The sequence below is a fragment of the Phocoena sinus genome, chromosome 8 (assembly GCF_008692025.1).
Source record: "Phocoena sinus isolate mPhoSin1 chromosome 8, mPhoSin1.pri, whole genome shotgun sequence".
Lineage (NCBI taxonomy): Eukaryota > Metazoa > Chordata > Mammalia > Artiodactyla > Phocoenidae > Phocoena > Phocoena sinus.
This window is the reverse complement of record NC_045770.1, coordinates 99,564,162-99,588,160: the sequence shown is the minus strand read 5'-3', so window position 1 is coordinate 99,588,160 and position 23,999 is coordinate 99,564,162. Positions and strand designations below refer to the sequence as shown.

Sequence of the window (23,999 nt, the reverse complement as noted above, 5' to 3'; positions counted from 1 at the left end):
TCAAATTGGTAATTTTGACAATGGAGCGGGGATTTGACCCTCTACAAATATGGGTTGGCCAAAAAGTTCCTTTGGGTTTTTCCCATAAGACGTTACAGAAAACCTGAACGAACTTTTGGGCCGACCCAATATATTGGCTTTGATGCATCATAGTTTGAGAATGGAATTACTTGCTTAAAGATACAGAATAAACAAAACAAAACAAACAAACAGAAGAACCAAAAAGAAAGATACAGAATACCTTTTCAGTCTAATAATATCATCAGAGTGTAAATACAAATACAAGTAGCTACCCAAACATTTGTGAAGCATTTTCACAGCTGGCAAAACAATCCATAGCACTGCATTCAGACCATTATTGAAATGAGGAAACTAAGTTTAAAGAGGTCATAGGTCACAGGGTTGGTGGTAGGGACAGCACTCAAATAGTGCTCTCCAGAGTCCGACTGGGGTGCTTTTTCCATTAGAGCTAAGACAATGTTTCCGGCTTCTTCGTACTGCTTCACTTTTAGCAGCATCCCAAGCCTACCCAGTTCTCAAAAAGGCCTGTGTTGTCACCTGTGAACGCTGGTGGCTCTAGGGGTGTAACCACCTCAGACTCAGGGCCTCGGGGGATCCAAAAATTGCCACCTTACCCTTCCCTCTCTCTTCATCTCTCCCAGAGCACTGACTCCTCTTCCAACTCCTAAAGTGTCAGCGCATCACACCACGTTTCCATGTCCATCACGTGACTGTCACGCCAGAGCTATTACATTGTATAAAACAGGACTGAGGGGCTTCCCTGGTGGTGCAGTGGTTGAGAGTCCGCGTGCCGATGCAGGGGACACGGGTTCGTGCCCCGGTCTGGGAAGATCCCACATGCCGCGGAGCGGCTGGGCCCGTGAGCCATGGCCGCTGAGCCTGCGCGTCCGGAGCCTGTGCTCCGCAACGGGAGAGGCCACAGCAGTGAGAGGCCCGCGTACCGCAAAAAAAAAAAAAGAAGAAAACAGGACTGAGAAAAAAGACTTTCTAGAATAACATGTCCTCGCCATTTTAAAATGAATTTTAACAACGGAACGAATCACCCTCTTTTAAGAAGCCAGAGGCCTAAGGTTTTGCATGTTCAACAGACTGAATGTCTTAGAAAATAGCTCCTGGAATATTATTTCATCAAGTGAAGAGCATCCCGCCCCAAAGCTGGGTCAGTGGTAGGGAGATGAGGTAGGAAGTTTTTAGGATGAGACTGTTGGACCCCAAGCTTAGAGTCACTCCAGGCACTTGGAGACCAGATGGTAAATGGGCCTCCGGGCTCCGTCCTCAACCTGCCCGCAGAACTTTCCAGACCTGGGGCCTCCACCCCCGCCTCCAGTCATCCTCCACCCACGGCAGCTGCTCTCTTCCCTCTGTCCTCAACCACCTCACCATCTGGAGGTATTTCAGGGCCTCTGATTTAGTAATCTAGTAACTTAGTTCACCAAACCACCTCAGAATCCCTTCAGGACTTCAGGATGGGCAACTGGCCGATCACAGAGCTTTTTTTTTTTAAACTATGTGTCTCTGTTTTTTCTTGGAAGTGTTAGTTTTTCTCGAAGGTGACTTTCAGAGTATTTCATGGTAGCAGGTAGACATGCAATTAATTTCCTTTTGTGCATTTGCCAGACAACCAAAGATCAGGGCGGCGGGGACAGGGCTGGCTGGAAATCTGCCAGGGCCGCATCTAAAAGTTCAAGTGCTATTTGTCTGTGTGTTTGTTTGGGGTTGTTTTAAATAGACTGACATTACCCTACGCAATAATATATTTAAGAACTAAACCCGATTTAACATACACCTGTCCCAGAAACAAGGCCCTTCACTGGATGTCTGTGAAGTCACTGTCGCTCTCTCCTTTTTATGCATGAGAGCACTGAGGCTCAAAGAAACTGAGGAAGCCTATCAAGGCCATAACTGCAGAAAGAGGCAAAACCGAGGTTTGAACCAAGGCAACTGTTAAATCCAAACCCTGTCTCCTGAACCAGGTGAAGGTGCAAGAATCACCTACGGGAAGCTCTCTATCTCCTCTCCCAGGTCCGTGTACATTCAGCCTGTGTCAGGTGAATGTGTGTGATCCACTCACCAGTTCTGTGAGACTGGCTCAATTACCTTTGACTCACATCACGTGCCTTACTTCTTTGTTCTCCAACCAAGGCTCCCTGTAGAGAGCTTTTTACACAAGGAGAGCTCAAGCAACTCAGTCAAGCTGCTGACTGAGGGAACCAATCTGCAAGTTTTTGTTTTTTTTATCGCCATGCTAAATTTGCAGCTAATACATCCCCAATGCCCACTTATTTTTGGTTACTTTTTAAAATGTATTTTTCAACGATTTGTCAGTAATGGGGCAATCTAGATAGCACAGTTTAAGAAAATAAGTTAGAATCATACCAGGTTCACATTCTGGCTCCGCCCCTTAGCAGTTTTCTGACCTTGGACAAGCCACTTACCCTCTCTGAGCCCCAGTTCTCTCATCCGTGAAACGAGGATTATCATATTTCCCACTTCCTAGAGTTTGTGTGGGCATTAAATGAGATAAGATATGTCAAAGGCTTAACACAAAGTACACGCTCAATAAACGTCACATGGTGATAAAGACAAAAATAGTCAGCAACTATTGCACATCTATTGTGTGCAGGTACTAGGCTGAGCCTTTACGAGCAATGTCTCCTTTAATCCTCACAGCAGTGCTAATTTTAACAACACGTCCTGTGATGTCAGTAGCCACCCAAGGAAATCCAGTAAGGACAGCAAGTCAACCACGCTTCACACTGGGTGTCTGCCTCATGGAACCAACTGTAATTACCACAGTATATAGGCTGCCCTCTGTATCCTCAAGTTCTGCATCCATGGATTCAACCAACCCCAGATCGAAAATACTCAGGGGAAAAAAAAAAAAAAAAAATTCCAGAAAGTTCGAAAAAGCAAAACTCAAATTTACCACACCAGCAACTATTTACATAGCACTTACATTGTATTAGGTATCATAAGTAACCTAGAGATGATTTAAAGTATACAGGTGTGTGCAGATTATATGCAAATACTATGCTATTTTATATGAGACTTGAGCGTCCACAGACTTGGTATCCACGGGGGTCCTGGAACCAATTCCCCCCACCCCCGCAGACCCCGAGGAAGGACCGTACTAATCACCATCTTCCAAGTATAAGGAGGGAGTTATTTTCAAGGCACGGATGGCCTCTTCCCTCTGGACCTAATTAGCCAGTGGAATCTAATCCAATGCAATGTAATGTGATGTAATCTAATCTAAAAGCAAAGAAAGTACTGCTTTGGAGACTGGCAGATGCCGTGGGGTAAGGCTTTGTCTCTTCTACCTAAAATGTCTCTGCCTCCCCTAAATTCCCAGGTGCCTGGTACCTCTTAAGTTAGGCATTAAATCTTACATATGTATTTACTGAAAACTTATTATATGTCACCTTTTGAAGGTGACAAAAGTAATGGGGTTGTAAGGGTCAAATAAATGACTCCCGCTTCGCACAATTCATATACCTTTACTTTTCTCCCCAAATAGCAAAATCCCAAACAGGCCTTGTATTAGAAGTTCTCGGTGAAGTCCTCCTTGACTTGTTTGCTTCTTTCTTTGGAAAACGAACACTGACGAGGGACAGAGAAAGGTCTCAGTCAGCCAAGCAACAGAAGGCAAGTCCCTCAAGGGGTTTTAGCAAGACTTGAGTGTAGTATGTCAACTCTCCTTTTACGAATGAAAAGAAACATGATCTCAGAGCTATACTGACCAGTGAAAAGTCGTAGTCTTGGACAATCACCTCGAATCAATTAAGTGTATCTGGGCTTTGCATCACTCAGAGTAGGGTCAGGAAAATAAAAACCTATCTAGTTACTTTAGCCGAAGTAATCGGGTAGGTTGGGTAGTTTTCCTCCCTCATGAAAGGACTTGGGAGCTTTTCTAGCTGCCCACCGGAAAATACAGGGAATTCTTGACACAGAGATGCGAGAGCGGAGAAGCCAAACAGAGGACGGTGAGGCACTCTGGAAATGAGCAACAGCTGGCTGGAGGGACGAAGAAGGAAGGCAGGGTCACCAGGGCCCCTCTGATGGGAGCCAGGCGACGGTGGAGTCAACCGGCAGAACAGGACCACGGAGGAGCGTCTATGGAGGGAAAGTTGAGGCCGTGGAGGAGATACGTCTGGGAGGAAAACCGAAGCTTCATCCCCCGATCTTGACTCTTCTGCAGTGCCTCCCCTGGGTCAAATACACCAAAAGCCAGTTGGCAAGGGAACCCGGGCAATGAGTACCTTGCAGTACAGAGCAGAGAACAGGGAGGGCAGGGAACGGACAGGAGGGTAAACAGGCAAATGACCGGCAAGGGCTTCCTGCCTGCCTATGGAAAGAGCCCAGAGACGCAGGACCTACCAGCTCACCTAGTCATCCAAAGATGCTACCTCAAGAACGAGCTGGAGAGTATTTAACCTGCTAGATTCAACTTAATGCCTAGATTTCCAAGTTACATCCACTTTGAGGATCTTCGTTTTAACAAAGATCACAAGACTGTTCACCTCTCACGTCCGCTAACCAGCCACTGCTCCACCCGTCTCGTTCCCCACAGATGCCTGGATCCCCATCACCATGCCAAGCACATGGTATCCCTCAGTAGAAGTTTGTTCAATGGATACACCACTGCCGAATTGCCTCATACACCTTCCTTAAGCACATCCAAGAAAGAAAACTTTATAATAGCATTTTCTGAAATCTATTCATTCATTTTGCTAACCGAAGGTACATGTCACAAAGGGTTCTATGAAAAACCTAAGTGTTGAGATAGGTAAGTTAACCAGGTTTCTTTATTATAGGACTTCTTAGAATCTTTAATAAGTTCATGTGCATTTTCAATCTCCATGGGAGGAAAAGAGTATGAAGTGTTTCTCAAACATGTTTGATCACAGAAATCTTTCTGCATCTCATACTGCCAATCCAAATAGCCATCCCCACCTGCCCCTGCCCTTTCTTGTTAACAGAACTCTGATTTTGTTTGGGCAGCAATGTTGCCAGCCCCAGACGATGAATCATGATCGGTTCTATGGCAATCCTGACAAGCCTGCCCCTTTGCTAAGTTCTCACTTTCCTGGTCTCCATTCTAGAAAAGAGCGGCCATGACCATGTGATCCACTGCTGGCCAAAGAGCCCCAGGGGAAGTCAGTGTGGAGGATTTGGGTAGTTTTCCTCCCCGATCAAAGGATTTCTGAACCTTTCTAGCTGCCTGCTCTCTCACTGCCTGCGATGCTGGTGTAGGACGATGGCATATGGAGCTGTGGCTCTGGCGGTTTTAAAACATGGCACAAATTCTTCAATCTCCTCATTGAGAGGTGGTACCTATGTACTGCTCTCTTGAATCTGGCGGGCTTGTGACTGCTTCGACAACAGAGTACGATACAAGCGATGGGCTGTATGACTTGCACAGCTACAATGCTTGTCTTGGAGCCCTAAGCCTCCTCCACCAAACCGATGACCCTGAGCTGGTAATGCTGAGCCCGTGCCACGGAAAGAGGTCAAGTACAGGTGCTCCTTTGACTCACCCTACTTCAGGCACCAGACGCTTGAATTAAGAAGTCTCTGAGGGGCTTCCCTGGTGGCGCAGTGATTGAGAGTCTGCCTGCCGATGCAGGGGCCACGGGTTCGTGCCCCGATCCGGGAAGATCCCACATGCCGTGGAACGGCTGGGCCCGTGAGCCATGGCCGCTGAGCCTGCGCGTCCGGAGCCTATGCTCCGCAAAAAAAAGCAAAAAAAAAAAAGTCTCTGAGATTCCAGGGACTTCCCTGGTGGTCCAGTGGCTAAGACTCTGTGCTCCCAGTGCGGGGGGCCAGGGTGCGATCCCTGGTCAGGGAACTAGGTCCCACATGCCACAACCAAGAGTTGGCATGTTGCAACTAAGAGTCTGCAACCTGCAACTAAAAGATCCCACGTGCTACAACTAAGACCCAGCACAGCCAAACAAATAAATAGGTAAACAAATATTAAAAAAAAAAAAAAGTCTCTGAGATTCCAGACTCTGGTTATTCAAGGCCCCAGAAACTGTGCAGCAAAAATAACCCACCTCCGGGAGCTCCCTGGTGGTCTGGTGGTTAAGAGATTCGGCACTTTCGCTGCTGGGGCCCGTGTTCAATCTCTGGATGGGGAACTGAGAGATCCCACAAGTCGTGAGGGCACAGCCCCTGCCCCCCACCCCCTAAAAAAAACAAAGCACCTTCACTGGGCCCTGCCTGAATCCCTAATCCACAGAATCCCTCAGGATGCTTCACCCCACTAACTGGTGAGGTGATTTGTTACACAGCAGGCCGACTCCATCTCTCAATCTTTCCGTCTCAGGCAGGCTCTGTTTCCTCTAAAGCTCTGCACTCTCCGCCAACTGAACAAAGAGACCAAGGAAAATACAGACAACTGCAAATTAGACAAAACATCGGAGGTTTATCATTTACTAGACCCTGGCTTTTTAACAGCCAAGGAGGCCTAAACATCCAAGGGTCAACTCTTTTCTATAATAACCGGGAGGCTGGAGAAACCACTTGAGTTTTACAGGGCAAAGCACATTTTGAAAACATCCTGATCTTGCGACTTCATCCGTACCTTGCAAATGCCTCTCTGACCAAGCTGTGATTCACACCATCAGTCCTCAGCGAATAACCAGGGGTGACCTACCTGCTGAAAGCAGTCCAAAAGGTACCTTTTATCACAAGAGTGCATCCCCAGGAAATCTACACAGTTATCAATGTATCCTGCAGGATGTACTGGGTGTATTCCTTTGACACATATAGAGGGAAACCTTTTCATTTCCCCAAATCCCTATTATCTGGAATGCACTTTAACCCACCTTCAAGGATATTTCCAGACCACATTCTCTAAAGTAAACTGTGTGGTCTATTTATTCACAAATACACTGGGGAACCGAATGCTGATGAGAACTAAAATTTACTGAAGACATACTTATGTAGGTCAGGCACCGTGCGGGTACATCCGTATACTTTCTCATTTTATTTATTTATTTATTTTTTTTTTGGTACACGGGCCTCTCCTGTTAAGGAGCACAGGCTCCGGAGGCGCAGGCTCAGCGGCCATGGCTCACGGGCCCAGCCGCTCTGCGGCATGTGGGATCCTCCCGGACCGGGGCACGAACCCGTGTCCCCTGCGATGGCAAGCGGCCTCTCAACCACTGTGCCACCAGGGAAGCCCTCTCATTTTATTTTTATAACAACCAGCAGGTAATACTGCTAGGCCTGTTTTAGAGGAAACTGGGGTTTAGAGCAGTTAAACAACTTTTCCAAAGCTATACCACTGTAATGGGCAGAGCTGAAATTTAGACTGGGATCCGTGGGGTGCCAGAGCCTGCACAACCTCTTTCCATGATGGGCTCCCTCCTGCCCCTGCCCCACGCCAATACTGATCCTCCCTGTGCTCTATCTACATGAGTACAGAGGAAGGTAACATTTCCCTAAGCCCTCTCTAAGCACTTTCTGAGTGCTGGCTCCTTTCATCCCCAACAGATCTGTCTGGTGAATATTTTCCTCCCCATTTCACAGTTAAACCCACAGAGACTTAGAGAAAAGTTAAGGCGTGTGCCCAAGATCACACAGTTGGTGGCAGGTAGGGAACTATGTCCAAAAAATCAGGCTCTTCCCACCCCACCACGCGGTCCCCTTCTCCATCCTAAATATGAAAGGGCTTTTTTATTTCCCAAATGATAGAAAAGCATTTAACTAAGAGAAAGCAATAAAAAAAGCAGCAGGCCTCGAGACCTTGTTAAGTCGCCCCAGATAACTACCATCCATCTGGCACGGTTCTGTTCAGATGACGCTTTCCAGATGTACAATCTTCATGTGATCTCATGTGATCCTCACAACAGCCTTGAAAGGTTAAGTACTGCCATTCCCAGTTTCCAGAGCAGGAATCAAAACCCAGCTGGGTTAAGGAACCTGACCAAGGTTAACTGCTATTAAAGGCCTGAGGATAGACTCTGACCAGGTCTTGGAGGCCAAGGCCCACCATCTTCCCACCTCACAAGGAGTACTGCCTCTCGGGGCCCCTCTTACGGGTTCAGAAAAGAGGTAGGACACCGCTAATGGAGAAGAATCCTTATCCTAGGAAAGAAGTTAATGTAACTGGTTCTCTAAGGCAAGATCAGAGGAATGAGCTACAATGATGTCATGCATCTCCTTAAGTCCACCCCCAGCACTGAACAGAAAGACCTTTTCCTTCCACAGTCCACACCTAGAACAATACTGGACTCACAAAACTCAAGCATTGTTTGATCTATGACTCCTCCACCAAAGAGATGGACCCACCCATGGAGAGGGTGGGGATCTGTGCAGTATTCACAGCCAACTTCCCAATCAGGTCAGCACACACTCAAGCTCGCTCTGTAACCTGCTTGTGACTCTCACAGATGAACTGGCATAAGCCATCAAGTCCCGCTCCGCTCCACTTAGAAAAGAACTAGAGGGCGGCTTTTCCACACTCACAATCCGGATGACAGGAAGCACCCACACCTCCCCTGCAAAAAGAATATGACGCCTTTTTATATATGCAATAAAAAGCCTAAATAAAGAAACCATAATATGGTGGCAGAAACTTCAGTGCCGGAACTTCTTGTGGCTCGGTTTGGTTTTATTGAAACACATGTACGTCAGATGCTACATGGAATGTTTAGAAACACTAACCCATTTAATCCTCCTAAGAGCCCTATGGGGAATTACATTATCAATCCCAATGTACAGATAAGGAAACCAAGCCTGTTAAGGAAACGTTCACAAGATCAACAGCTGTCAGAAGCAGGGCTGAGGTTTGAACCCACATTTCCCTGGCTTCAAAGACTGTGTTTTTGTCCATGATACACAACGCACCCCAACCCCCCACCCAAGCTTCCTATCACTCACTGTCCACCACAGCACCTTCCAACAGGACCCTCTACATCAAAGACTACGTGAATCTGTACACACAGGACACCCATGTTTGCCTCTGCTGAATTTCGAAAAACATAAACTGGTGGTTTCTTGGTTTCTCACTTATCACCAGAAAAGTCAAAGGGATTGAATTTTTGGAAACAACAATTCTGATCTACCCGAATCACAGGCCTAACAATGTAATGAAATGCAATTTTTTTTTTTTCCCCACACTTGTGGCTGGGCCCCCAGGGTTGGTTCTGTATTTAAACTATGTAATTCAGGCAAGAAAGGATATCATTAAAATGTTGTCATGTAGCGTAAGACTTTAAAAGCATTTCTTTAATATATATAATTTACCTTCTCCTGACTTTCTCGGTAAGATTAAAAATCCTGCCAAGTACTGAAGAAACTCTCCGTGTAACTTCTTGGTGTGTCCATTCCACCCCAGCAAAAGACTGACTTTCCTCTGCTACCCTTGAAAGATCTGGGGCTTTTTATTCTTTACTAAGGAAGTTGTGTTTCCTTATGTCCATTCAGAAAAAAAATACCGGAAGGGCACCTACCTCAGAAAAGAACTCATCCATGAAAGCTGTGTTGTCAATAGCAATCTCGACCTCATCGGCATCGTCATCCTGTGTCAGCTGCTTCTGTGAGAGACAAAAAGGAGGGTGAAATAACGAACAGCACTGAATGCTCCCTAAAGACCAGGAGCTATATCTGTAGTGAACATTTTACATACATAATCTCCTTTAAAACTCAGAACAGCTCTGTGATGTATCAAACTCTGATGTCACACTGTCTAAGTTTAAATCCTAGCTCCATACTTACTGATATTTTTACAGGGGGATGAGGGTAAGAAGGGAGCAAGTTACTAAACTCGCTGTGCCTAGGTTTCCTTATCTGTAAAGTGCTAATAAGAACACCACTTACGTCATAGGTTCGTTTACAAAATAAATGAGCTAATGAATATAAAACACTTTGGCACAGTGCCTGGCATACTGTCACTACTCAATAAATATTATGTTTTGGTGGTGGTGGTATTGGTGATGTTACTCTAACTCACTCCAGTTGGAGAACGTAAAACAGAGAGGTTATGTAACTTGGCCGAAGTCACACAGCTAAAATGTTGGAGACAGGCAGATTCTAGCCCATCCTTTGGATTTGGACCATATGTTCCTAAATTCTTCTCCACAACGTTCAGATGCGTGACCTACCCTACCGGGGATCTGTATTAAGACAGTCCCACTTCCTCCAAAGCACTAGCTTCAAATCATCACAGAAGGAGCATACACTTTCCTGTTTTCAGAAACCACCTACTGCAAAGGAAACAGCGCTGTGTGCTGTTCCCTGTCAGAGCTCATGTTTATGGGGAAAAGGAAGCTCTCTCGGCAGCCCCCGGCAACCCCCGGGGACCCCGGCTTTCATAATCTCATTCAGCTACCTCTACAAAAGCACAAAATGGCTATCTAAAGGAAGTGCTTCCATTCCCACCCAGCTAACGGGCCTCGGCGGCTTCTGCATTCTTCCCAGATGCTCCTCCCAGACGACGGCCGCATTGCACACAGCCCACCTCTAAGCAAGGAAGACCTGGTTCTCGGGAGTGGAGGTGGGGAGGGGGTGAACCCCTCGACACCTGCTTCTCCACACCCTTCAGCGGCCTTTGGCCTCCTAAGCCAAGACATGTCACTCTCAACATGGGAACTCCACTAGCAAGGAAAGCCACCGGGGGCCTCTTTCCTTCCCCTGCTACCATCCCCCAGACCTGCTACAGCAGATGGAGCTACCGGGAATTCCCACGGAAATTTGGGACTCTCCAGCCATCTGGGGAGCCTCTTCTGACTGGATCCTCTGTAATCTCATTCTCTGGCTTGTCTGCAACCATCAGCAACCCAAGCTTAATAGCCACATTCAAAGGAACTGAATTTGAGGACATTGCTACAGCCCCCAACAATCACCTTCCTAAAACTTAGGACTGATCCCGTCCTTTTGCCACTTAAAGTCGTTCAGTGATAGTTCTCAGGATTGAAAGTCCCAGGATTGCAAGTCCCAAAGCCTAACAGAGCATACGGGGCCCTTTAAGATCCAGTCCCGCCCACGTTTCTCCCTCTACGATGCATCTCTGGACCAGGCGCTTGGAAACTCCTAGCACTTCCTGGACACACCATTCTTTCACATTGCTGAACTGTCACACAAGGACTTCTTCCTGAAATGCGTTTGTCCAGCTGGCAAAATTTTATTGAGCCTTTAAAACTCAGTCTCGAACAAACTCCTCCCTGATCTGACACTCCCCGACCCCCCATGCAAACTTGAAAACCTCCCTGAGCTCCCAGTGCATTTTGTGCAAACCCTCCACAGCATCGATCTCAGCCCTCTATTAATTATCCCTTCACTTATCTACCCTTCCCCACTGACTGTAAACTCCTGGAGGGTCAGGGTTGCCTTATGTATCCACTGGAGAAGATACTTTGAGTGTGTGCCTGCCCAGAACACCTCCCTTTGTGAAGATAACCCCGACCTTCCCCACATGATTCTGGGAAGGTTAACAATCACCATCCAAGCTCCCTGAGGATTTTGAATTGTGAAGTGAACAGAGCCGAGTCAACCTATAGCAGCACCCAACAGAGATACCTGCTTGGTTCCCAGGGCTACCCTTGTTTCCGTCCTCCCTAACCCACCCCTTGGCTTAGAGCTAGTTCTATAGATCTTCCCCAGCATTCTTTCAATGAGTCCAATAGTATTCTTGTAATGCTGTTTTTTATTCATTTAGCCAGAACCGGCTTCTGTCACTTGTAATTAAAATTACTTGTACTTGGGAATTCCCTGGCGGTCCAGTGGTTAGGACTCTGCTCTTTCACTGCTGAGGGCCTGGGTTTGATCCCTGCTCGGGGAACTAAGATCCCACAAGCCATGGGGAGTGGCCAAAAAAAATAAATAAGTAAAATAAAATTACTTGTACTTGTCATTAATTAACTTATTCCGCATGTATACTGAGCACTTACCATACGCTATATATGTAACGGAAACTTAATCAATTCTAGTTGAATAAATAACCCCTACCAGAGACCGGCAGCCTGGATCCACCCAGCAGTTTCTAAAGTGTGAGATAAAACGCTCCTTTTATCAACTATCATCAATACTTGGGCCTCTCAGCAGCCTCCAGAGAGCTCCATCTCCCAAAAAGGATCTCGGAGATCCTCACTAGAAAATAGGAACCTGGTCTCCCTCCAGGAAGGTGAGTTAACAACCATTTGTTGAGTTTCCTCTCTTTGGAGGTCTTGTAGAGACCCCCACTGAGGGGATATATCCCATGTATGTGTGTGTATAGACACACATGAGGGTGTCAACTCAGTTTTCTTCAAATAGGTACACGTGCTATGGAAATGGGATGAGGCTGCTGTCATGGGATGGACTAAGGGAAGGTTTTGGAAGCTGGGAACACCTGTGTCCTGAACTAGCCCTCCATCATAACATGCACTTTTGAGACCCCTGGAATTTGTACAGGGATTCCCCACCCAAGACGGCCACATGTTGGCTTTGAACAGGCTCTAACAGGGCAGCCTGGGCCACCTCCAGTGAGAGGACATGTGAACTGGGAAAAAAGAAGTCTTGGGTCACCCACAACCGAGGTCCAAAACCTGTTATTACCAATAACTGGCTGTGAGACCTCTGTCAAGTCCCTCACTGACCTGAGTTTACCTGTAAATGGTAATAACACCATACACTCTATGACTTTTACGAGGCTTGGAAGAGTTCATACGTGGAAAGCTTCTAGCACAACACAGGGCAAACAGCAGTGCCTAATAAGTGTCAGTTTCCCCATCACCTAGTTGTAAAGACGTGATGTCTAAAAGCGTGTGTTCTCCTTCGCGGAAAGTGCTCACACAAAGGCTTAGTCAAGAAGATCGATTCTGCAGCATCAGGACCACCAGGGTTCTACAACTGGCTTCACTTCGTGCTAGTCATTGAGCCTTAAATACTGGCCTCAACATCTCTGAGCTTCAATTTCCTTATCTACAAAACAGGAACAAAAGTGTCCACCAGGGCTTTTGTGAGGATTAAGTAAGATAATAATTTTAAGTTCCTTACACAACGAATAGCACGTGATAACATCTCAATAAAACAACCATACATGAGATCCAGCAAAGTCATCTTCTCTATAGCTTTAATCTGGATCTAAGTACCCGTAAACAGGAAAGAAAAAAAAAAGAGATATAGAACTTTTAGAGCTGAATGCAACCCTACAGATTTCGATCATCAAATTCTCTCACTTAAGAGATGGGTAAACCAAGGCCCAAGACCAAATAATGAGCTACTGGAACAGCCAGGAATAGAACCCAGATTTCTTGATTCCCATCTTCCCGTGCAGAGTTTTTCCCACTGTAGCGTGCTGCCTCCAAAATATAAAATAACAACGGCAACAAAAGCAACAGAGTTCAGTCCAGATCAGAAAATTCCAGAAAGAGGCCATCACCCCAGGTGATCTGAGTCGCGTGACGCTGGAACCAGGCTTCTCCGGAAGGGGATGTACCAGATCCCAGGGCAAGGGTCCTTCCCTTCTGACACATCCGTGCTCTTACAGACCGAGAGGCCTCAGGGACCCCAAGGGCAAGGAGAGCACGTGATGCACTTTATCTTCAGCCCACATGACTGGGCACAGCCAAGAAGAGAACTTTGGCATCTTTATCAAAGCATCAAGGCATGTGATAATAGGACCGTCAGAGTAGCTGCAACGCCAGCTGCAGTAAAGAACGTACATGAGAACCACAAGCCCCACCAGCCACTTCCTCTCCCCCGACCTCCTGCTGCCTCTCCTGCCAAGAGATGGAAGATACCACCAATGACTCAGGCAGCACTGAGCTCGAATCTGGGCTCCAACTCCCGCCCCCCACCCCTCACATGCACCCCAAATCTCAGTGAGGACAGCCAGGGCTATGACTCTCTCTCTGGACACAGTGGAAAGAGTTCAGGGGCCCAGGACTCAACCTGCAATTCCTCTCACTCAACCTCACTGCCTTTCTCTCAAGGGCCTTCTCTGTCATCCTTAGTCTGTTCAACTGTGGGTCCCTCTTCATCAGCTCCTTTAATAAAAATAGTTACCACCTGCAGAGCCCCTAGGAGGCGCTAGGTGGCCGCCACACACTGGTTGCTTCACTTACGCTGTGTCAATGAACCCCTCCTAAATTCTGTCATTGAGAACCTGCAGGGCAGAGAAGTTCTCATTTATTCACAGCCTCCCAGCTACTGATGTGCAGAGTCGCGGCTCACGCTTTGGTTGTTGGTCCTGAGCCCTTGTTAATTCCACTGCACCCCACTCACAGCAGCCCAGCCCTGCAGAAAGTGGGGCTGAGAGAAAGGCGCTGGGGGCCTTGGGGACAGCACTTGTCTCCACTAAGCCTTGGTTTTCTCACCAAGTAAGGAGCTTAGCTTTCCAATGAGGCTTTGTGGAACCCCAGGAGACCTCCGGGGTGCCTCAGAAACCACGCCGGGAGGGACCTGCCTGGTGGCACAGTAGTTAAGAATCTGCCTGCCAATGGAGGGGACAAGGGTTCGAGCCCTGGTCCGGGAAGATCCCACACGCCAACAGCGCAACTAAGCCGTGCGCCACAACTACTGAGGCTGCACTCTTAGCCCGCGAGCCACAACTACTGGAGCCCACGTGCTGCAACTACTGAAGCCCGTGCACCTACAGCCTGCGTGCAACTACAATGAGAATCCCGTGCACCGCAATGAAGAGTAGCCCCTGCTCGCCGCAACTAGAGAAAGCCCGCGCACAGCAAAGAAGACCCAATGCAGCCAAAAATAAATAAATAAATGTATAAAAAAGAAGAAGAAAAAGAAACCACCGGGGGAAGTCAAGCAGGTTGGCCCGCACCCCCTCTTCAATCCGCATAGCTTCATTTTCATCTGCTTTTTACACTGAGGTTGAATATAAGATTTCATTTTCAGAACGAGGCCTCTTACCAAGAGAAAAAGGAAAGAAGGGAGGAAGGGAGGAAGGGAGGAAGGGAGGAAGGGAGGAAGGGAGGAAGGGAGGGAGGGAGGGAGGGAGGGAGGAAAATAGGAAGGGAGAAAGGAGGAAGCAAGCTTAGCTAGCTGGAAAACCACCAAAGTAAATGAATGGATGCCTTCTAAAGAAAAGGGAAAGAAGAGGGGGTCCCCTCTCTCCTTTACAAGTTAAAACACAGCGGCAACGTACGTTTAAATCATCAGCAATTCCCTAAAGCTCATTACAAATCAGATCGGCAAGATAGAAGGAACAAAGAAAGAGACAAAAAAAAAATGCCATCCCAAATGAAGAGGTCACCATTTACTGGCTCTCCGATGCCCTCCCTGCCTCAGGTGTCAGACCCCAGAAAGACGAGAGGGTCCCGGACAAAAGGGGAGACCCAGGAGCCCTCAGGAAAGTTTTGGGGCAAAGGAAATAATAACAGAAAGGATGGGACCAGCAGTCTGGACTAGGAAGGAGCATCTGGTCCTGACTTCCCCTTGTGGGGTATTAAAGGACGGTGGCCGGTGGGAACAGGTGAGCACAGATTCCCGCACCTCCTTCTCTGAACATGTAAATAGCTCTTTGCTTGGGGCTATAAACTCTTCTTTATAAACCCAGATCTTCACCCAATAAATCCGATTCAAAGAGACAAGGACGCGTGATTTTTCTTGTCCCTGCAGCCTACTTCACCCACCAGCCTCCTTCCAGGATGAGGGCCTGTGTATTCCCAAAGACAAATACCACCACGTCCAAGGATTCCAAACACAAACTCATGCCCTTGCACCCTCGGCCCAACATCGGGTTTTTCCAGTCTCTCTTCTCTAATTAAAAGAGCCAGGGGCTTCCCTGGTGGCGCAGTGGTTGAGAGTCCTCCTGCCGATGCAGGGGGCGCGGGTTCGTGCCCCGGTCCGGGAAGATCCCACGTGCCGCGGAGCGGCTGGGCCCATGAGCTATGGCCGCTGAGCCTGCGCGTCCGGAGCCTGTGCTCCGCAACGGGAGAGGCCACAGCAGTGAGAGGCCCGCGTACCGCAAAAAAAAAAAAAAAAAAAGGCCCAGAAATTCTGAGGAAGTGTCAGCTCTGAATAGGCACTCAGTGTTCTCTGTCCCCCATTTGAGAGTCAGAGGGACTTTCTCCTATGCCCCTTCTCCCTCCTACACTGTGGTCTCTTCCAGCAAAACCCTCCCAGAGGGAACGCTTCCCCTTTCCACCGACTGCCTCTTCCCTAACACCTGCGATAGAGGAAATCAAGCGGTAACGGTACCCTGGGTGAGCCTCGCACTTTACTTTATCAAGATGATGTTCTGGGTGAACAGTCTGAGGCAAGAACTGGCCCCATTTGGAGATGAAGACACTGAGGAGTAAACCCAAGGCCAGTGAGTCGCTGGACAACTGAACAAGAGGCAAAGTCCCTGATGGCCCTGCTCCATGCGTTCTGCCATAACAATGATACCACCAGATAATATGTGTATTTTGTTGCAGGCACTCTTGTGGTTTCACACATATTATTTAATTCTCACGGCAACCTTATGAGGGACAAATAGGACGTTCCCCATTGACAGCTGAGACAACTACTTAATTAGATTAAATAACTTGTCCCAGGTGATTCAGCTAATAAGTGGCAGAGTTAGGATTCAAAAGCAGGTGTGTGGGAGCCCAGAGCCCCAGTTCTTACCCTCTACACTCTATCTGAAGATGCCCTTCCCATGCTGGATCAGAAACACGCCCTCACTTATTTCAGGGGATGCTGCAATGTCAGTACAACTAAATTGATCTAATCTATATGCATGAATGAAAAAGACAGCAGTGCATATAATCCCATGAATGTGCAGGTATGTGGAGCTATATCTGACTGCCTGAGTTGAAAACCCAGCTCTGCCACGTAAGTACCTGTGTGACCTTAAACAAGTGACTTAACCTCTCTGAGCCTCGGTTTCCTTGTTTGTAGCATGAATAATCTGCTCATAGAACTGTCGTGAGGATTAAATTAGTGAACGCATGTGAAGTGTTTAGAGCAATGCTGGGTACATATTAAACTCCCAAGACCATGCCATGCAGACAGTTTTCTCTAAAAAGTGTTTCTGCAAAAGTTGCGACTCTAATGCCAATTCTCAGAAGGTGGCAGCAGGACCCTTAGAACAAGCTAAGCTGTAGTTCATTTATTTGAATGAAGTCATTTCTCTACTATACGGATTTAAAGAAATAAACCTCCTCCTGAATTTTGCTTTTGCAACGTTCTCACATATTTTGACCTTTACTACTCTCATTATCATTCATTTCTAAATACTTTGTCATTTCCATTTTGGTTTCTTTTGAACCCAACTGTTATTTTATTTTTTATTTTTTTTTTGTGGTACGCGGGCCTCTCACTGCTGTGGCCTCTCCCTTCTGCGGAGCACAGGCTCCGGACACGCAGGCTCAGCGGCCATGGCTCACGGCCCCAGCCGTTCCGCGGCATGTGGGATCTTCCCGGACCGGGGCACGAACCCGCGTCCCCTGCATCGGCAGGCGGTCTCTCAACCACTGCGCCACCAGGGAAGCCCCCAAGTGTTATTTTAAAAGGTGGTTTTAAATTTCCAAAGTGGGTAAACCTGGGGAGGACCGTGATTGTATTGTTAATTTCTAATTTTATTATATCAACATCAGGGAGCATGGCCTATATGACTTAACATTTTGTGGAATTTGACATTTTATTTATGTCTTAATACATGGTATTTTTTAATCTTCTATGTGTGCTTGAAAAGATCTTGCATTCCATTTGTTGGATACAAAAATCATCAAAGTTTCATCCCCACATGCCGTGTTAATTCCTCTGCTTTTGTTTCTCAGGACCTGAGCTAGGTCTAGAGAAGGAGCAGGGAAAAGGGATGGAAGTTCATCTAAAGAGAGGAAGGAGGAAAAACAAAACAAAAATGCCCTGCGGGCAGATGTTGTCTATACTGATGAGTAATCTGTGGCTAGGGAGGTTAATTCATCCAGAATCACAGGGCTAGTAAGGAACAAAGCCAGGGCTGGAACCCTGCTTGGTCCAACCCAGTGTTCACAGAGGGTTTTTTTTTTTTTTTTTTTTTTTTTTGCAGTACGCAGGCCTCTCACTGTTGTGGCCTCTCCCGTTGCGGAGCTGTGCTCCAGATGCGCAGGCTCAGCGGCCATGGCTCACGGGCCCAGCCGCTCCGCGGCATGTGGGATCTTCCCGGACCGGGGCACGAACCCGTGTCCCCTGCATCGGCAGGCGGACTCTCAACCACTGCACCACCAGGGAAGCCCCACAGTGGGTTATTTTAAAGAAGGATCGTGGGCTCTCATAACCAACCACCTCGCCTACTACATTCTCCTTCTCACTCACTACAAGGTCCCGTCCACAATAACAGATCCATCTGTCCATCTACTCAGCCAACAGTATTTATTGAACATCTATCATTTCCCAAGCAATAGTACAGAACGCTGGAGAAACACAGACCAAACTCAGCACCCCCTGCCCTTCGGGACCTCATGGTCTCAAATGGGAGGCAGACAGGCACACAGGTCATTGCAATGCCATGTGGTAAATGATGACAGCACTTAGCACAAGGAATTGTACACCCAGGAGAAGATGGAGCACACCACGTCACCTGAATTCAAGGCGGAGCCCAGGGAAGGGGGAGGTATTAGAAAATGGATGCAAAGGTGACTTCTCGGGGAAATTTTGAAGGTTGCATGGATTTACGCAAAGGATACCTACAGGAAGTCCATCTGGGGTGAGAAGACCACACCTTTTCCTGCTTTCCCTCTCACCCCAGGGGCATTCAAGGAGATTCAAAGGTTACCCTCTTCTGCTTCCTCCCCTACCGTAGCCTTCTCCACTTTTTCCTGACTTCCGCCCCCTCCTCCCACCCACCACTGCCCCCTCAGCACCCCACAGTATCCAGTTGCCAAGGATACAAGAAGGAGAAAGGAGCTCAGTGTCTTCTCTAGTCCATCCTCAGCCTCTGCCCCACAGGCCCCTCGCCCTAATGATCCTCCTAGAGCTTCACTAGTAGTTATAATACCTAACAGTTACTGAGCACCACCTGGGATGAGGGTTCTAAGATATGTGCCTTATATTTATTTACCAAGGCATTTAATCTCTACAAGAATCTTCTGGGGGGCTTCCCTGGTGGCACAGTGGTTGACAGTCCGCCTGCCGATGCCGGGGACACGGGTTCGTGCCCCGGCTTGGGAGGATCCCGCAGGCCGCAGAGCGGCTGGGCCCGTGAACCATGGCCGCTGAGCCCGTGCATCCGGAGCCTGTGCTCCGCAACGGCCCGCGTACCACAAAAAAAAAAAAAAAAAAAGAATCTTCTGGGGACCCTCCCCACCTTACAGCTGAGAAAACTATAAAGCATAAGGATGCAAGCAACCTCCCCAAGACCATGCAGACAGCGAGTGCCAGAGCCGGGAGGAGAGCCCAGGCAGTTTGCTGCAGAGCCCTTGGTCTCCACCACCATGGAGGGATGCCTCTTAACAGCAAACCCCACCCCCAGCTGTAGCCTGCAGCGCCCCCCCCTCCACCACCACCCCCCCCCCCGGCGCAAACATCCAAAGCACTAAAACACAGATGCTGTACCAGAGAGGTCGTGAAAAATGAGGAAAGACTGAGAAACTGTCACAGCTCAGAGGACGCTGAAGAAACATGACAGCTCAATGAAATGCATTATCTTGGGTGGGATCCTAGATCAGAAAAAGGGACATCCATGGGAAAACAAGTGGAATCTAAATAAAGTCTAGAGTTTAGTGAATAGCAATGTACCAAGGTCAGTCTCTCAGTTTCGACAAAGGTACCATCATAACTTGAGATATTAACAATGGAGGAAACCCAGGAGACAGGAACTCTCTGTACTATCCTTGTAACCTTTCTGTAAATCTAAAATTAGTCTAGAATAAAACGTTTATTTCTAAAAAAAGCAATAGTCTAGAATAAAACGTTTATTTCTAAAAAAAGCAATCTTGCTGCTGTACCGCAGTTGCCCTGACCCAGGCAGCTAAACATACCCAGATAGTATATGTTCTACTAATCTCTTTGGGTGGGGGCTGAACCTTACTCACGTCTCCAGATGGAGACAGGAGAATGTTGCCATGGACACGGCCCAAGGCCAGAAAACAGGCTGACCTAACAGGGGAGACAGTGATGAGGGGAGGAAGCTACAAAGGGGCCTAATGTAAAAGGCTGGAGGTAAGGCCCCTCGGGACTACAGAATCTCCCAGCAAGTTCATTTGTAGAATATCCCCGTTCATCCACTGGACAGCAAGGTTTACAGCTTTCTGAGCTGTGGGCTGGGAAATGAAAACACAGGGGGAATGAGGTGTGTCTCTGAGAGAGGAGGATTTAACATAACATTACGTGGCTGCTTTTACGTATCGACAAAAATAAAGATTTGTGGAAGCCCAGGGAAGGCCTGGTGAATGCCAGATCTGGAAGCGTCCTTGCAGCGATGACACTGGAACTGAGCCTTGAGGGACATATAAGATTTTCCAGGGGAAGAACGAGATTGCTAGATTTTCACCGTGGTATCCACATCTTCTCCTTCACGGTCTTGCTGAAAAGGGGCAACCCTCCGTGAGGTGTTGGGCTGGGGTACAGCTAGGAGCCTTGGAACTCATCCATCCTCATCGCGGAGGACAGAACAATGACCTCTGGCTTCGTTAGCAAATTCATGGGTTCCCTGAGTAAACGCCGCACTTCAAGCAGGTAAAGTTGCACCAACCCAGAGAGGACGGAAAGTCCTAGTGATGAATCCGGGGTGTGTAAGGGCCAAGGTGCTGTTGATCAGTCAGTCAATGGACAAGTGTTTACTAGGGGACTACCATGCAGAGTGCTGGCCCTAGGACCCCAGAAGAACGTCCCATCAGCCACCGCATCAAGGGCATACAGTGTAGTTGGGGAGATGATTATATACAGTGTAGGGTGATATAAATAAGCAAGACAGACTTGTTCAATTCTTGATCTCACCACTTCCCAGCTGGGGACTCTCAATCCAGGCTGAGCCTCAATTCCCTTAGTTGTAAACTGGCAATAATATATAACACCATCTTGCCTTGTGGAGTTCAGAGGATTAGAGACAAGGTGTGTAAGCCACCGAACACAAGTCCTTTCCGACAGTAAGTAGCAGCTCAATAAATGACCATTGTTACTGCAGTTGATACGGTGACACCAACAAGTAATAGAGCCATCGATCTTAAAGACAATGGGACCTAGAAGGCAAAAGAGTCCAACCCATAAAGAGCAGATGGAAGGTGGCTTCAAGCCCACTTCATGGTAAGAAAAAACCCCGCTGACTTAACAGAAGTGTCAAAGCAACATGCAGCCCATGAGGGCTGCCGGCATGGAGGGGGCATATTCTAGGCTGCGTTTAGGGAGCATTACCTGTAAAGTGAGTTTTGGAAGATGGGCAGGAATTTTGAAGGAGCCTTGAAGGGAGAGAAAACAACATGAACAATTGTTTCTTCCCAGGCTCTCGCCAGCCCCCCCATCCCCGGCCTCCCCACTCCCCTCCCAGGAATAAAAATAACACTAATCCCCAGCTCTCAGCCAAGCATTTTCTCTCTGGCTTCTGGCTGATGGGTCTGTAATCCCTACTCAATCCCTATCACTCTCATCTCAGCCCTGCTCATGGCAGAACAGCTCTCCCAGGGGATGAATCCTGCCAGGGAGACGGAGAAAGTGAGGAAGGAACCACGGACCAGTTAGCAATCTTATCACCAAAGGATGGAATCTCAATGGAGAGAGTCTCCAGGCAGGGTGTTACAACCTGGCCGTGATCCAAAGCACCTGGCACGTAGTAGGGGCTCATTAAATAGTCTTGGAAGGAATTAAGCTCTAAAGGGGACGTACAGCTCCATGTCTCTGATGGTTATACTATAACCGTGCTCCTGAGGAACTCAAATGGGGGAACTTCAAATGGAGAAGGAGGCCCAGGACAAGCCATTTAAGATGCAGTAAGACACAAGACAGAACAGAAAGAGTGAAAAGGTCAGTCTGGTCTTTAGGGCCTCAGGTGGTTGATTTCATTAGCGTGTCCTTATTGGCGCTGGCTGTGGAGGAACCAGCAAACCCCAAGATGTTTCCAGGTCTCTACAGATCAACCTCCGCAGGGATCCAAAGTCCTTGCCCTCCATTCCATACATCACAGCTTCTCTATGAGCATTATCTACCTCTGAAGTTGGGGGTTCTCTTTTCATGGAATATACCCCTTTGTTTTCCCTATATGACCATGTATTCTTTCAGACCAGGACTTTGTATAAGAACTCTGCCTAGAATTCCCTGGCGGTCCAGTGGTTAGGACTCGGTGCTTTCACTGCCGCGGCCCGGGTTCGCTCCGTGGTCAGGGAGCTAAGATCCCACAAGCCGTGCGGCGTGGCCAAAAAAATTAAATGACTCTGCCTAACAGGATGGCCAGCAGGAGACTAGGCACGCAGAGGTCAAAAAGCACCGATCATGCTGTCTGTGTGAAGCACTCGCCAACGGGAGAACGGGTGAGAAAATCCAGGATCCTTGCCTTTCTTCTTAGGAGACTCCCCATGCCTGAAGGAATTAGATTTCAGCCTTAACATGAACTTGAACAGGAGCCTCGCTTCTTCTGGGAAGAGCCCCCAGGTCCCAGTGCCCTGTTCCCAGGGGCTGGCCAATAGGGTCTTCCTGCGGCTGCTTCTGTCCCAAGGATGGGACACTGTGTCTGTTTCTTGTGTGTCTCCCTAGCTGACTGTGACCTCCCTAAGGCCCAGGAGTATGTGTTCACTACCATCCCCCCGGCACCTATCAGAAGGCTTAGGACATAGTAGGCGCTCGTATTTTTTGCTTGGGTTTTTTTTTTTTTTTTTTGGCTGCGTTGGGTCTTTGTTGCTGCGCACCGGCTTTCTCCAGTTGCAGCGAGTGGGGGTCACTCCTTGTTGCGGTGCACAGGCTTCTCATTGCGGTGGCTTCTCTTGTTGCAGAGCACGGGCTCTAGGCGCACGGGCTTCAGTAGTTGTGGCACGCGGGCTCAGTAGTTGTGGCTCGCGGGCTCAGTAGTTGTGGCACAGGGGCTTAGTTGCTCCGCAGCATGTGGGATCTTCCCGGACCAGGGCTCAAACCCGTGTCCCCTGCACTGGCGGGCGGATTCTTAACCACTGCGCCACCAGGGAAGCCCCTCCGTAAACATTTGCTGAATGAAAAGAGGGCCAGGCAAGAGGTTCCTACATGGGAATTGTCTAGACTCAGCGGATCCAAAGTTCAGCTGGTGAGAAATCAGGAAGAAATGCCTTATGAGACAGGCTGAGTGTAGAGGCACCGCACATTCCTGGCAAGCCTGTCTGATGTCCCTGAAAGGGCAGGCTGCTGGGATGGCCAGCCAGGAGGAGCCATGCAAGAGATAAGATAAGTCAAGGCTTGTGACTGTAGCCTCAGGAAGGGGTGCCCTTCTGTGTGGATGCTGCTCCCAGCAGGTCAAGTTTGGGGAACCCGAATTTACTGTGGTGGGTGATTATCACGGATTATCTCGTTTCACCCTCAGTGACCCTATAGGGAGGGTACGATGACCCACTTTAGAGGAGTAACTCTAAGACCTCCGCCCTATGGACTTCAGAGCCTCCCAGTGCTTGGGACAGGCTCACAATGAAGCATCTCTAGAAACACACATCCTCAGAGTTGATGGAGGCCTTGAATCTCATGTGCTTCCCCTCCCCTCCAAGAACACTCAGATTCCTGCAACATGTAACATCCCAACAAGCTTCTTGCCTCCCTCCCATGTCCTGCCATCCCAGCCCATCCTCAGGCAGCTCTGACTACCAAAAATGCTTCCTACAGAGCCCTCATGTCTGCCCATCAGCCTCGCCTCTTCACTCTCCACGTCTTCTCCTATCTACCCGGAGCAGAGCTGATCCCCTGCACGTGACAGCTCTCCAGCTATCTGGAGGCAGTTAATGCCTCGCCTCCCCCAGAGTTTAGAAAAAGCCCCACAGCAGAGATTGCACCAGGCTCAGGGTAAAATTGGTTTCATGCAGTTAGCAAACGTTGATAAAAGGAATCGAGAGACAAGATGGTTATCTTGTTGCTGGGGTGGGGGTGGGGGCGGGGGTGTCTCTCTCCCAGGCGAAGGA

At 48.2% G+C, this 23,999-nt stretch overlaps 1 protein-coding gene across 1 annotated transcript in view; it reads right to left on the bottom strand.

Moving 5' to 3' along the window:
* Positions 1–23,999, bottom strand: part of STX3 (syntaxin 3) — a 41,831-nt gene that overhangs the window by 15,075 nt on the left and 2,757 nt on the right. Inside the window, 1 exon segment of the mRNA XM_032639016.1 lies at positions 9,483–9,566. Within this exon segment, the coding sequence (XP_032494907.1) occupies positions 9,483–9,566 (84 nt within the window).